The sequence below is a fragment of the Pelodiscus sinensis genome, chromosome 27 (genome assembly GCF_052426305.1).
Source record: "Pelodiscus sinensis isolate ZL-2025 chromosome 27, ASM5242630v1, whole genome shotgun sequence".
Classification (NCBI taxonomy): domain Eukaryota; kingdom Metazoa; phylum Chordata; order Testudines; family Trionychidae; genus Pelodiscus; species Pelodiscus sinensis.
Genome location: NC_143078.1, coordinates 8,935,307 through 8,950,703, shown reverse-complemented (window position 1 = coordinate 8,950,703; position 15,397 = coordinate 8,935,307). Strand labels below are relative to the sequence as shown.

At 51.9% G+C, this 15,397-nt stretch overlaps 1 protein-coding gene across 20 annotated transcripts in view; it reads right to left on the bottom strand.

The window, feature by feature from the left end:
- Positions 1-15,397, bottom strand: part of PLEKHA6 (pleckstrin homology domain containing A6) — a 143,841-nt gene that overhangs the window by 53,276 nt on the left and 75,168 nt on the right. Inside the window, exon 1 of one of the 20 annotated variants that reach the window (XM_075910161.2) lies at positions 13,896-15,043. The exons of 18 other annotated variants lie outside the window; for them this stretch is intronic. In XM_075910161.2, coding sequence (XP_075766276.2) covers positions 13,896-13,909 — 14 coding nt within the window. In that variant the 5' untranslated portion in view covers positions 13,910-15,043. Of the gene's footprint in view, positions 1-7,952; positions 9,222-13,895; positions 15,044-15,397 lie in introns of those variants that run through there. One more of the 20 variants, XM_075910160.2, reaches the window with a different exon arrangement.

Here is a 15,397-nt window from a genome sequence, read left to right as displayed (position 1 = left end):
GCCCCCTCCTACCTTTCGGGGGGGGGGCGGGGCACGCGGATATATTAGGGAGAGACCAACCTGTCTGCTCCACAAGTTGGGCAGAACACAAACCAAGCTATGGTGGTCCCCCCTGCCACTACCACCACCATCATCATGCTCCCGTTTCAGCCTCAAACGTTTAGGCTCTGTGGTTGTAATTTGAACTCAGCTCTAGGTCTATGCCAGTAAAAGGACACTGCTGCTTTAAGACAAGGTGGGATTATACGCAGGAGGCTTGGCAAAGCAGCAGGGCCATCTCTGGGGCTGGAAAGAGACAAGGCAAGAGCAGAGCGTGGAGATAAACACACATGGCAGAACCCACCTGGCAGCTGCCAGGAGGCCTGGCTGACATATGGTGCCGGGAAAGGGAATTTATCCAGGCACAATGTGATGCTTAACCACAGTACTGTCACTTCCCCAGGTACAAATCCAGCACCCACACGGCACAAAACCAGACTAGTATTAGCCCCTTCGATGCCACCCGGGACATGCTTGAATAGGCCTTTTCCTATGCAGCATCCTTTTGGGGGAGCAGGATGTATTGGCCGGGAGCTTTCACAGGTGCCAATAGACGGGGCAAATGAATAGCTCTCCCACCTGCCATAGGAGCCTATTCTGTCTCAGACTTCGCTTGGCTTCCTCCCTGTTAATTTTGCCATGTGACGTAGCCACGTGTTGTGGTCCAAGAAGCAGCAAGCCCATTGGTGTGCATTATTCCAGAGCACCGCTGTACATACTGCAGCATAGAGAGGGTTATACAGGCATGAGTAAATAAAGTATGAGCTACACAGCCACGCCGGTATGGATTTCTTGTCATCCATCAGCCCCGTAAGGATTTGGCTTTACCTTGGTCCCTCGCCTGTTCCCTGTTCTCGTGGCAGTCCATACCCACTGCAATCCTACCACAGAGCACTTTTCAGACCCGGCTCTCAAAGCCCCTTACAGAGATGGGCTGGAATAAATGTTCCCTCTATTTTTTTTCCCCCCCATCCATGTGTGGAATAATTTTTGTTGCGTGCACCAAGGTGTGTGCAGATGTGCACCACATGTAGAAATATACGCTGTTAATCTGCTGGGCAGTGGCCTGAGCACTCAGCTTACAGGGAACACAGCTTGGTATTTATCGTCGTGTTTTACAAAGCAAAAAGCAAAGTCCTGGCGAGGTCAAGGGACTGATTTTCAGAGGGACGAAGCTGCTGCAGCTCCTGCTGACTATCTGCACTCAAGCCACAAGGGTCAGATCTAGGTACCCTCATGCAGACCAGGACCCTCCTCCGTGAGCAAGTCCATTGGTATGACTCCGACCACGTGTGCCGTGCTGCCTGCGCTGGCTCACAACATTTTGGCACCTGAGGCGGGGAGCTCAAATGACTCCCCGAAGCCCCCTCGCTTGGGCCGAAACTTGGAAAGGTCTCTTGTGCCCTCCTTCCTCCAGCACAGCACTCCACCACCTCTGTGCATCTATGCACCACAATTTTCTACACTCTGGGTCCTAGGGGCGTCTCACCCACAGTCTGGCACCTGAGGCGGCCACCTCAGTTCACCTCATGGTAGGGCCGGCCCTGCATGCGGCTTGACTGAGCCAGAGCGGAGGTATCAGCATCAGTACTAAAGCCATCGTCAGTCGTAGCAACTGGGAATAAAATCCGGGAATCCTGGGTCCTTGTTGTCTGCTCTAACCACTAGACTACACCAGCTCCCAACCGACTGTTGTCAAACCCAGCCTCGGTGCTTTTCCTTGTGTCTGTGACTGACCCAGGAGAACATTCTCCGCCAGCCAGCCCAGCTCAGCTCACACTTGCAGGGACAAACGAATTTCTCCACCCCGGACAATAGCTACAACCGTCCCTGCTGTTTCCAAGCTGCAGCTGCCTTCAGAATCTCGCTGGGGATCTCTGCAAAGGGGACTTAAAGGAGCAGGCTGTGGATATTAGCTTTGATGGAGGAAGGGGGGGAAGGAACAGATGAGATGGCAGCTTGTGACAGCTCTGCAACGAGGGCAGAACGGTGCCAGAAAACAGACACGATTAAATCAGAGCAATCCTCAGTTTACCTTTGTCCCCCTCCTACACGCCAATCACAGATGGGTTTGTGAGGAATCTAAGTGGAGGTAGCCAACCCCAGATCACGGGTGGATACGAGGGATGTTAGCACATACCTCTATCCTGGGCAGTGCGGGGGCAAGGGGGGACCGGTGCCTGGGGGGGACCTGGCTTTTAAGCCATCTCTCTCCACATGCTGGCTCCCGAGGAGCCCCTCTCCCCCGCCCCCACTCCGCTGCCTACCACAGAGGCATCAGTGCAGGGTAGGGGAGGCAGCAGCTGGTGCCCCATGAAGCCACCTGCTCCACCTGTGCTGCTGCCTCTGACAGAGAGGCAGTAGCTCAGGGGATGGGGGAGCTGGGGGCAGGAAGCCAGCCTCCCTGCACATACCAGCTCCTGCAGAGCCGCCTGCCTCCACACTGCTGCAGCAGGGGAAAGGGCGGGCAGGCAGGAGCTGTTGCTCTCGGGTTGCTCCCTCCGCCCCCCTGCATGGAAATGCACAGCCAGCAGTTACACGCTGACCAAAATGAACATTTGCGAACATCCATAGCAGATCCAGGCCGCTTGCCGGACGTCATCCGGCAGGTTCATCGCCACAACAAGGCCTGACGCGCCACTTGGAAAAACTGATGGATTTGCCATGCTGAGCGAAATAACAAATCGCAGCAGAACCCTCCGGTGCGGAGCCACGTGCGACTTAATCGGTGCCACGCAATTCATCCGCGTGTCCCCGCGGAGAGCCGAGGTGAGGTGTCTGGGGGCCGAGATGCTCATTAGCTTCGCCGGACACGTCACAGAACATTGCCTGTGACGTGAGGAGATACGAACAGTAACTCCTGCTGTCCAACCAAATTAGCACGCCCGTGTTCGCTGATGCGCTGGTTTTAAGTGGGAAAAGCTCAACACTGGTGCAATGCTCCTTGGCCGTCTGTTTTCCCCCACCACCACCACTTACCCTGCTGTTCGGAAAAGCGGCAGCCCCTACAGTAATGGCTCTGCAGCCGTATTAAGTGCGAATTAGGGAGATTAGAGTGCCCAGGGAAGTCTGTTTATAATTAGAAGTGGGACTGCATCACTGAGAGCTTGATTCTGCCATGGGCGTGCGTAAAACCCCATGCGTCAAGCATCCCCATCAACACCGATGGCCAGATTCAACTCGCCTCACAGTCTGGAAGCCTTGTACAGACTTTAATGGCAGCGGGACTGAGTCTTGAATTAAACCACAACAGATGTCCCAGATTAACCATACCGGTGTAGTTAAAACAATATAACCTCCCTCATACAAACACGGTTACACTGCTATAAAAGCTTAGAGCTTATTCCTGTACAGGACAGGGAATAAGTTATGCTAAGCTAAGGCACCTTTTAACCAATATAATTGTATCTACATTATGGGCTGAATTGATGGCAGAGTCCTTCTACCCAGTGGAGAAATAGATCAGTACAGGTTGAACCTCTCTAGTCTGGTCCAGCAACACCTGTGGTCTGACATGATTTTAGTTAGCTGGATGTCCATGTATCAGGGGTGTAGCCAAGTTTCCCGTTGTTTTTTACAGCCACCAGTCCTGGCGCTCAGTGTTCTGTGCTGTTATTTAGCTCGGATTTACCCCTAAACATTTTCTCAGAGCCCAGTAAGCAGTGGAAGTGTTAGTGATGCTACTGACATTTGGGAAATTCTTTGGTTCGGCACTGGTCAGGTCCCAAGGATGCTGGGCTACCGAGGTTCGACCTGTAGAAAAATGCTGGAGAGATCAGAACTGTATTCAGTTCCTAACATGCCTACAACATCAGGACATTCAGAATCAGCCGCTCTGGGTGAGGCTGACTCGCAACATTGGAATCAGAACGTGCCCTGCAGAACCGGCATGGCCCCGCTTCTGTTTACAAAGCTTTGCTCCTCATTTCCTGCGGACCAGAGGAGTGATTTGAGTTTGGGCACATTCAGAAATTGCTTTCAGTGGGTAAGAAAATCCACGGTGGAATTCAAAATGTTCACAAAATGTAACAACGCTACTACTGCTAGCTGCGGTGGTGTGAGCAAAACCCAAAGTCAACAAATTAAGGAGTGAAATCCTGGTGGTTTCTGGGGACTTTGGCAAAGCCCCCAAACTAGTATCACAGCCAAAAATGCTTTACACTGGCTAATGGCCCTGTTATGTTATTAAAACTCAGGCAGCAATAGTGCCAGGGGCCTTGGCTACACTGGGGGGAAAAAAAAAATCAGTCACCAACCATGCAGCTCCATGGACAGTAGTAATTGGTTTGTAAGCTCTTTGGGGCAGAGATGTCTCTTTGTTCTGTGTTTGTACATTGCCCGGCACAATAGGGTCGGGGCCATGATCAAGGATTATAGGCTTTCCTGAAGAACACACATAATTTTAGTCCCTCTTACAGTACTACCGGATGAACCTCTCTAGTCTGGCACTCTGGTCTGTCAACATCCATGGCCCGGCATGACTTTAGTTAGCCGAATGTCCATGTATCGTGGGTGTAACCAAGTTTCCCATGGTCCCATAAAGTTTGTTTACAGCCCTCAGCCCTGGCGGTCAGTGTTCTGTGCTGTTCTTTAGCTCAAATTTAGCCCTAAACGTCTCCTCGGAGCCCAGGAAGCAGTGCAAGTGTTGGTGATGCTGCTAGACAATATTAACCTCCCATGGTCCGACAGATTCTCTGGTTCAGCACCAGTCCGGTCCCGAGGGTGCCAGACTAGAGAGTTCCAACCTGTACTATCTGTGCGCCTGACACTCTTTAATACTTGTGTCCTCAACTGAGAGAGAGGGCAGGGCTATCATCCACATTATACAGAGGGGAAATTGAGGCACAGAGAGAGGATGTAACTTCTCCAAGGTCACTCACTGATTCTGTGGCAGAGCAGAGGCTAAGACCTAGATTAGTGCCCTACCTATTGGATTATAATGTAGACCGAACTCAGGAGCTTTTACGATGGTGCTGTCTAGCCCTAAATGGCCTCTACAGTTTCCACTGGTCAAGAACTGTAAGCCCTTAATTTCCTAGTATGGATGGAGCCCTCTCTGCCTCCGACCTTTGTAGCCATTTGCACCTGTGCCCAGTGAACACAAAGCCTCCCCTATACCAAGCTGTACTAAAGGGCTACGTCTACACTGGCATGAATTTCTGAAAATGCTTTTAATGGAAAAGTTTTCCGTTAAAAGCATTTTCGGAGAAGCGCGTCTAGATTGTCAGGATGCTTTTCCGCATAAGCACTTTTTGCGGAAAAGCGTCCGTGCCAATCTAGACGCGCTTTTCCGCAAAAAAGCCCCGATTGCCATTTTCGCGATCGGGGCTTTTTTGCGGAAAACACTCCTGTGCTGTCTACACTGGCCCTTTTGCGCAAAAGTCTTTCAGAAAAAGACTTTTGCCCAAACGGGAGCAGCATAGTATTTCCGCAAGAACACTGATGATCTTACATAAGATAGTCAGTGTTCTTGTGGATATTCAAGCAGCCAGTGTAGACAGCTGGCAAGTTTTTCCGTAAAATCAGATGATTTTGTGGAAAAACTTGCCAGTCTAGACACATCCAAGCTGTTTAATTAAATCAGGGCAACTTTGCTTACAGATGCTTGAGCTGGTTTACACCTGGCTAAGAGTGATCTAGCTTGTAGCTTGCGTCAGCTAAACTAACGTCAACCGATCCGAGTTGCCACCCACCCAACTGCACCACTTTCACATCACACGTCCATTTAATCCAGAGCAACTCCCCCCCTGCAGTCAGACTCAAAACGCTATGAATTGGGAAGGGCATCGCTGTGCACTCCTCCACCCCGGGCGGAGGGCTGCACCGGGGCAAAGCAATGGAGCATGACTCCACCCGGGAGCTCCTCGTTCCTGTAGAGGCAGGACGACAACCCACCTTTGACCCATTCAGGTAGGGCCTGACCTGTAGCTCACTACAGTCAAGGGGGACTTTGAACGAGGCACTTGACGGCCAAGCTGGAGAGCCCCAGTGAGGAGCAGGTTTCAGCTGCAGGCTGGGCTACAGCTCTGGATCTTAGGCTATGTCTAGACTGCAGGCTTCTTTCAGAAGAAGCTTTTCAAGAAGAGATCTTCCAAAAAAAACTTCTTCCGAAAGAGAGTGTCTACACAGCAAAAGAGCATCGAAAAAGCGATCTGCTTTTTCAAAAGATAGCATCCACGCTGAATGGACGCTCTCTCGCATGTAAGCTCTGATTGCTATGGACGGAGTAGCCACCAGGGCACCTGTGCTTTTTCCTCTTTTTGCTTAAGAACTCCCTCTTCCCCATCCACACACAACTTTTTCCGAAAGAGCTCTTTCAGAAAAGGCTTCTTCCTTGTAGAAAGAGGCTTACCGATGTCGGGAAAACCCCTCCGTTCTTTCGATTTTTTTTCCGAAAGAACACAACTGCAGTGTGGATGTAAGAAGTTTTTTCGGAAAAACTCAGCAGTGTAAACATACCCTTACTTGGAGGAGTTAGAAATCGACGCAAAGGCAGGGGTACACGGTCAGTGCCAGGTTTGCTCAGTTCTATTCCATGGCGGCTTCCAATGTTCCTCCAGGAAACAGAGGAGAGCTGCAATAGAATTACCACCCCTCCTCGAAGCTCCCCCCCACACCATGGGCCTAGCACACCGCTGGCTACCTGCCTGCAGCTCTCTGCCTGGAACATGGACTCCCTCACCCCAGCCTCCAAGCCCCAACACGCCATGCAGCCGTGAGCTGGGCCCTTGTGCACCGAATACCCACCGATGATGTCACCGTTAAACAGAGCCAGGCGCTGCGTGGAGTCAGCAGAACGGTAAGAGTTGGAGCTGCCAAGACCCCGTTCCTCCCTCCACCCAGCCACTCGCAAGTTTCACCAGAAGGCCTGGGGTAAAGCCAGGGTTGGAGGATATTAAATGTGTAGTGGCAGGAATCCTGCTACAAGGAACTCCTCCTGCAGATCATCCAACCCCCAGTATTCTTGGCCAATACTGTTTCAATGCTGTTTTGCTTTCTTCCTCTCCCCCCTCTCCCCCATGACTAGTGTAAGGGGCTTTCCTTAGCACGTGCCCCAGATGAAAGAGGGGAAACATCTCATTCCCCACACCAGGTCAGCTGTATTATTATTGTTATAACTAAAGGAGCTGAATTTAATGAAGAAATTGACACCAAGAAATAACCCCATTTCCTTCCTGGTACTTTTCTAACTTGAAATTGGGGTTGCCCCTGGTTTTAAAAAGGATTGCATAAAAGCCGACCGTTTAGGAGCACGGTGGCACTACTTAGGCAGTGATACCGCCCCTCTGCCCCACCCCGGCTCGCGGGGACTGTGGTTTCAAATGGAAGCACTGACACACGTTTCTGCCCCAGGGGCTGGGAGACCGGAGGGACCCCTTAGCAAAGCTGACATCCCACGAGCTGCCAGAATCAATGTCTGCGGGCAGGTACCACCCATCGGGCTCTTCGCCTGCCTGCAGCCTTTTGTCAGAGCTTCGTTCCTTCTGCCAGCCAGCAGCACTTTCTTTTTATCCTCAGGCACCGTCCTCCCCCCCTCTCCCTCTGCCGACTACTCCCCTCCTCCACCAGCTTCCCAGCTCCTCCCGGTACTCATTCACTTGCCTCCCCTCCTCCCCGCCACCCACTCCTCCAGCTTCCCAGGGCCCTTCTCGAGCAAAGTCACTTCCTCGGAACCTCCTTCAATCCTGCCTCTCTTCGCAGCTGCCCTGCCTGGCCCGGCTCTGTAAACTCCCGAGTTAAGCATCTCCTACCCAAGCACTGCAATGCAGCAGTTACTGGCCAAGCTGAAGTTCCCCCATCCACACACCCATGCAAAGCCCCCCAAAAGCAACAAACCAGGCTGGCCTTTCTGGCCTGCTTCCTCACCCCCTTCCCCCCCCCCAGCCCTGCTGTTCTCCCCAGGTGAGTCCTACCTGACCCGGCGGTCTGCCCGGAACTTTAGCATGGTGACAGGTCCCCTTCCTGTGCTCAGCAGTGATTCCCGGCTACCACCATCCCGGGGGAGAGCGGTAAGTCTTCCTGCCACTCCAATGGCTCTTCTATGGTACTAGGCAATGCACCGTGGGGGACAATCCTGCACTGGCAGGCAGGCAGAGGGGGGGATCTAATAAGCTTTTCATCCTCATCTCCAACTTGTCGGATTCCCTGGAGTCCCGCTCCGGTGGTGTGCGCTTCCTGCTCCTTCGCTCTCCCTCTCCCCTTTATTTCTGGGCACACGCCGGGAGAGAGAGGCATTAGTTCTCTCTAGGCTGGGTCTCTTCTATCTCAGGCTCATCACTCAAACCGAGTGACGCTCACAGCCTCGCGTGCAGGAGCAGCCAGCAGCCACGCCGAACATGGAAGCATGGAAGGAAGCAAAAAAAAGATCCCCGGCGCGGCTCCCCAAGGAGAGAAAAGGTGAAGGGCAGAGACACCGCCACACACACACATTCATGCGTCAGGTGCAGACGGAGGAGGATTTATGCGGCAGCCAGACCCTACCCACTTGGGCACAAGGGAGCAGCTCTTTGTGAGGCTGAAGGTGAAAGGAGGAGGGCGCCAGGGGTTGTTTTGTTTCGAGGAAGAGACAGTCGGCTACCCTGACCCCTCCCGGGGAATCACCTTGCACTTGAAAAATCGGCAGCTCAAAAAGGGAAGGAGCAAGCTTCGGGGAGGGGAGCAATTCAACAGACAGCCCCGACCAACCTCTGTCAACAGAGCAAATTGCAGATACACTAAGCAGATGTTTACAGCTAACCTGGGTCATGGCTTGGGATTTATTATACTGCTCCCACCTTCTGCTGCTCCTTTGTATAGTCACTCATCTTCAGACAGTTGTAATGCGGTGTTATATTCCTACCTGCTATTGGTTCTTCAGAGGCTCAGGCCTAGCGGTATCATTTTAGGATGGCAGCGTGGCCTAGTGGTAAGAGAAAAGGCTGGGGAGTAGTGTTCCCTGTAAGCGGAGTGCTTGGGTGGCCGCCCAGGAGAGATTCGAATGCTGCCCAGGTGATCAGCAGAGCATCCACATGTGTTTCTACTGGTGGTGCACATCTACCCATACCTTGGTGCACATAACAAAATTTATTGCACACATGGAAGGAAAAAATTAGAGGGAACACCACCTGGGAGTCAGGGCAGCTACAAGGGAGTGTTTTCTAGAGTCATATCTAGAAAAACAATGAGCTTCAGGACTCCTGGCTTCCGTTCCTGACCAGCTGTGGGACAGACTGCCTTCTGCAGTAGTACAGAACCCAGGGGGCAGAAGATCTGGGTTCGCCTGATGGTGGGACCAATAGCCAGATCACTGCCCTTTCTCTCAGGGGGTTCATAAAGCCCCCTGCAGCCCCAGATTTAAAGGGGAAAGTACTGGAGATAGGGAACGGAGTGGCTGACACGGTGCTTCTATCTCCACCTTGGCGCCGGCACTTTAAAAAACACATTTCAGACCTTCCCGATTGTTAGCATTATAAGCCGCGGGGGGAGCGCAGGGGGAATGAAGCCATGACATTTGCAAGAAACCTCCAAACAAGGAAGCAGCGATCGGGATACCAGCTGGCTTATATCATGCAGGATTCACTCCCCCTCGCCTGGATCGCTGCAGTACAGCCAGCCCGGGGTGGTGAGCACCATGCCACGTGACCACCCCAGAGTTCTGGGGGGCGCTACTTAGATAAAGGGTGTCACAAGTAGCCGACCAATCAGCTCTTCTGCCCCCATCACATCATTCCGCCGGGTAATTCCGAAAGGCCATTACTTCCCAGAAGCCCTTCAAACCCGGCCAGCATCCTGGGGACAGGCTAGCAGCCCAGCTAACTGCTAAGTGTCCCACTCCAGCACTTGAGCAGGGAGACAGTGACTCGAAGGTCAAAAGGGACCATTATCATCGAATCAGGCTTGCTGCATGTCCCGGGCCAATGGGAGTGCAGGCAGGGCTAGAGGATGGATCATAGCACACTAGAACTGGAAGGGACCTCGAGAGGTCATCAAGTCCAGTCCCCTGCCCTCATGGTAGGACCAAGCCCCATCTGGACCATCCCTGACAGATGTCTGTCTAACCTGCTCTTAACTATCTCCAGTGATGGAGATTCCACAACCTCCCTAGGCAACTTATTCCAGTGTTTGACCACCCTGACAGTTGGGAAGTTTTTCCGATTGTCCAACCTAAACCTCCCTTACTCCAATTTAAGCCCATCGCTTATTCCTCATATTGCTCCAGAATATGCTGCCTCTGCGCAGACAGTGGATAGAAAGAAAAGCACCCCTGGGCATTTGTTGATGTATAGTATGGTGTATGAATCAGTTTGTGTACTGCCACCAGGGTTTCTAGGGGCACAACACAGGAGTCTTCCTTCACTGTAGGGAGAGTGTGTGTGTGTGTGTGTGGGGGGGGGGGGTGGAATGATCTGACTGGGTCCCATCCCCACGCTCGTATGTCAGCTTGGAGAGGCTCCCTGAGCATTAGCTGGAGACAGCTTGTTCTGGGCCTGGGGCCCTGGGACGAGTTCATCCTAAACAAAAGGTGCTGTGCTATCAATACACGGCAGGTTCCCCCTACCCCCACCCTGGGTGTGAATCAGGTGTGACCTCATGGGATCAGTGCAAAGAAGATTCGGGCCAAACTCACGTTAACCCCCACCCCATTCGGCACGGAATTTTTAACGCCCGGCCTGCGCGTCTAGCCACTGCTGTCTGGAGTCAGCTCAGCCTGACGGCAGCCGGTTTTGTTAATTCCCTCGGGGATTCAGGCCCCCTGCCGGCTGGATGCGTGATCCAGGAACCCCACACAGGCTCCTCTGGGCCCTGCATGAGTTTGCACTGGGATTGCCTTGCTGTGCTCACGGGAGGCGCTTTCCCCTCTCCTCACGGCACTTACCAGGCGAGATGGACCTAAGAGTCTCCTCTCCAGGACCCTTCCAAGAGTGGTCCCAGTAGGGCTAGGCGGGGGAAATGCTGCCTAGTGCTTAGAGCAGGGGTGGGGAACCTTTTTTGGGGTCGGGGGGCCACTGACCCACAGGAAAATCAGTCGGGGGGCGCACACAAGTGAGAAGCAAAACAAAACCCAACAACACTCCCCACAAAAAACACAAAACAACTCCTCCCCCAACCCTCACTGATGGCCCTTGACTGAAAGAGAGAAAGACCCTCCCCACATTCCCTTTGCACACCTAGTAGATTTTGTGTGCTTCAGCCCTGCTAGCATGGGCCCCCCAATACTGGGAGGGGGAGCCCTGAGCCTTGGGGACCAGGTCCAGGCAAGCCGGAGGCCGCCTCTGGCCCCTGGGCCTTAGGCTCCCCACCCCTGGCTTAGAGCAAATGAATGTTTCACCCAAGACCCCGTACTGAGTCGGGGTAGAGCCAAGATCAGAATGGAGGATGCCTGGCTCCTCAGCTGGGGCTCAGGCTGCTGGGCCTCCCCTCTCTCAGGGTGCCCCAGGGCTGGGTCATAATGCAGGCTGCCAGTTCCTAAGGGCTTCTGGGCACAACAGTAGGAGCAGAGAGAATCGCTCATGTCCACCGCAATGTGGACCCGTGTGTCAGCTGGGCCAGCAATGGAGGGAACGTTGCTGCAGCCTCTGCATCCTCCTTGGTTTTACACGGGGCTTTAGGAGGGGAGGGGCAGCCTGTCCTTAGTTCGTCCCCCCCCCCTTCTTTAAATCACATGCAGCTGACAGGGAAGCAGCTGTCAGTCTAAACCCATAAGGGACAGGGCTGAGTCCGGATACAACTTCCCACACGTGTTATGCACATCCCCCATCCTCCTCCAGACCTGGGACAAGGGGATGGGTTCCCTACCGCCCCAATAAAAAGTGGTTGTCTGCTTCCTCATCAAAGCTTCCGGCCTCTGGCCAGTTTCATAAGCCCTTGAATGTGCCCTGTATTTCTCATTACAATATTATGAATTTCGGGAACACCGAGACACCCCAAAGAAGATCGAGGCCCCAGTATGCAAGGTGTAATGTATACATAGACAGTAGAATCTCAGTTACAAACTGACTGGTCAACTGGAAGTACATAATCAAGCAGCAGAGAACATACAAAAAAGGGGGGGGGAGCAAACAAAGTACAATGTGTTAAACTACTAAAAAGGGATTTGACAAGGGGATAAGGAAACTAAATGAAACAAGCACAGAAACAAATTAAGAGGGTTCAAAGCAGCATTTTCCCTCGCATGGTAAAGCCCCAAAGATGTATGAAGTCAGCGTTCAGCTGTCAACTTCTGAAAGAGCAATATTTTGTGCAGTTCCGAACAACTCAGAGGTGTTTGAGGTTCTCCTGTTGCGAGAGCCTCCACTCCAATTAGCTTACAGACGAAGCAGACAAGTCAAAGGAGGGGAGAAAGGAAAGATTATTACTGTAACTTTACAGAAGGGGGAGGAGAAAGCAAAGCAAAGGTGTTAAGTGACTTGCCCAAGGTCACATAGATTGGACCTGGCTCTCCTGAGTCCCAGCCCACAAGAGCATCCTGCTCCGAATAGACAACAACCATCTTACACATGTGGTACCTTCCATCTGAGATGCATTCCCTGCTCTGAAAAGCTTCAGAGAGGTGAAAAAACAGATTGACAGAGCCAAAAGAGTACCCAGACACGAACTACTTCAAGACAGGCCCAAAAGAGAAAACAGAATTCCACTTGTCATCACCTACAGTCCACAACTTAAACCCCTCCAACGCATTATCCACAATCTACACCCTATCCTGGAAAATGACCCCTCACTCTCACAGGCCTTGGGGCCAATTCTCGCTTACAGACAACCCCCAAATCTCAAACAAATTCTTTCCAGTAACCATGCAACACACCTACATCGTAATCATCCAGGAGCCCACCCCTGCAATCAGCCCCAATGCCAGCTCTGCTCGCACATCTACACCAGCGATTTCATCACTGGACCCAACCACATCCATCACCAAAGAAGAGGCTCATTTAACTGCACATCCACTAATGTGATCTATGCCATCAAATGCCAGCAATGTCTCACTGCCATGTACATCGGCCAGACTGGACAATCTCTGCGGGAAAGAATGAATGGACACAAATCAAATATCTGAAAGGGGAACACACAAAAACCTGGTGGAGAACACTTTAATCTACCTGGACACTCATTAATGAATCTCCAAGTCGCTTTTTGTTGCAGGCCAATTCCACAAGCCAAATACAGAGGGAAGAATTGGAACTTAACTTCATTCACAAGTTTAATTCTTATGTAAGTTGTATGTAGGCTGACTCACACACTATCTTCCACATCCTATGACTTAACCTACCAACCAAACAATGGTGGCGCTAATTGTTCTTATCAGCCTGTTGTAACTATTTGAACTACTCACTGTCTCTTTCTCTATTTTTTCTCCCCCTCACCACTTCCCTTCCCTTATCTATTCTTGGATCCAGGACTTCTAATACTCCGGTCATCTGAAGAAGTGGGTTGCGCCCACGAAAGCTCATGATGCCATCTACATGTTTTGTTAAGACTTTAAGATGCTATTAGACCATTTGTTGTTTTTTTAAGTTTTTCCTGCTCTGAAAAGTGTATCGGCACTTCTGAAATGCAGCCACCTCTGGGGTGGAGGGAATGGGGGGGGGGAGCAAGAAATCAACCAGGAGGAACATGGACCCAGGACACCAGGACAAACCCCGTGTGATCATCACTAAAACAGCTCTACTTAGGCGGTGGAGCTGATGGGGCTTTGGCTTGAAGGGTCTTATTTTTAAAGCCAAGCCTCTGACAGCAAAGCACTTGCAATTTGGCCTAGGCACGGTGAAACATGCCCATTCATTGGTGCCTCCTCAACGTCCACCGTCCACTGTGTGACCCAAGCCCACCTTCTTTAGATTGTAAAGCATACCAGGGTCTCACCCAACAGGTAGCTAGTTTACCTCCTTCGCGTCATCCAGCCTGGGCAGTAAAACCAGAATGGTCACTTCCAGAGTCAGTTTCAGAGGGCAGCAGCTCTGTGTGTTCAATGAGCATTCGACAGAGCTGAGTACACAGTGGCTCACCGGAAGCCAGGAGCGCCACCCGTTTTGGTTATTAGCCAGAACATCCTTATCACAATCCCGCCCCCAGCTGGGAATGCACAGTCCCTGCTGACTGGCTGACGCAAGCCACGGCACTTTCAAAACACACGGCCCCAGTGCTCAAGAACACCGCCTACAGATAATGCAGTGCACTGCTCGGCTCTGCCCAGGATACGCCCTACTGTCTCTCGGTGAGGTGTTTCCACATCCTCCCAGTGCGAGGAGGGAGGTAGATTACATCTCAGCTTTCCCCATTTCTTTTCAACTCATCTTCATCTCTAATGAACTGACCAAGATAAAATACAGGTTGCACCTCTCTAGTCTGGCACCTTCGGGACCTGACCGGTGCCGATCCAGAGAATTTGTCAAACCACCAGAGTTCAATATTGTCTAGCAGCACAACCAACACTTCCACTGCTTACTGGGCTCTGAGGAGACATTTAGGGGTAAATTCAAGCTAAATAACAGCACAGAACACTGAGAGCCAGAACTGGGGGCTGTAAACAAACTTTATGGGACTGCGGGAAACTTGGCCACACTCATGGTAAATGGACATCTGGCTAACTAAAATCATGCCGGGCCACGGATGTTGCCGGACCAGAGAATGCCGGACTAGAGAGGTTCAATCTGTATTGTGGTGACTTCCCAACGACATCATCTCCTTAGTTGGAAATGTGTGATGTCTTCGCTGATGCATTACCCCTTACATATGTATCGCCTCTAGGCACCCAACTGGCCTTTATAAAAATTCCCTCTGTGAACAACTGTTCAGCAGCATCCCCCCTCTGAGCAAGCTAACCTCCATAAACAGGGTCAGCCTAAGGCCATGGCTTCTATATGGCCAGAACCGTGTCACCGGCAGTGAAAAAAGGCTTAAGCCAGAGTACAATCACCTTCAGCACAAGATAAAATGCACCAGTTTCTGCAGTGGAACTGGATTTCAGAAACAAGCATCCAGGCACATACTTGTACCCAGAGTCGATGCTAACACCTCTGTAACTGTGCTGCACGGGAACCCCACGAGAAAATGGACACATCCTTCCGGGACCAGTGTGCCCGCCCCATCTCTGGCTTGCAAAGAACTGACCAAAAGTGGGCCGTCTCGCAGCAGCTTTGTGGAAATACACAGGGGGGCTCGCAACCAGACGCCTGGATTCAAATCCTGCCAAACTTTCAGATCTGGATCCAAGCCTGAAATTCACAGCTTGGGTTCGGCTCTGCTCTCCATATACAATCCAGTCTGCTTCATGGTCATTAAAACCAACGCGGGGGGGCACAGGTGCATGCATGTGCAAACACCCATGCACGCACACACGGAGTCCTGCACACAAGACCAGCTCCGTGCTGTCCCATACTTCAGA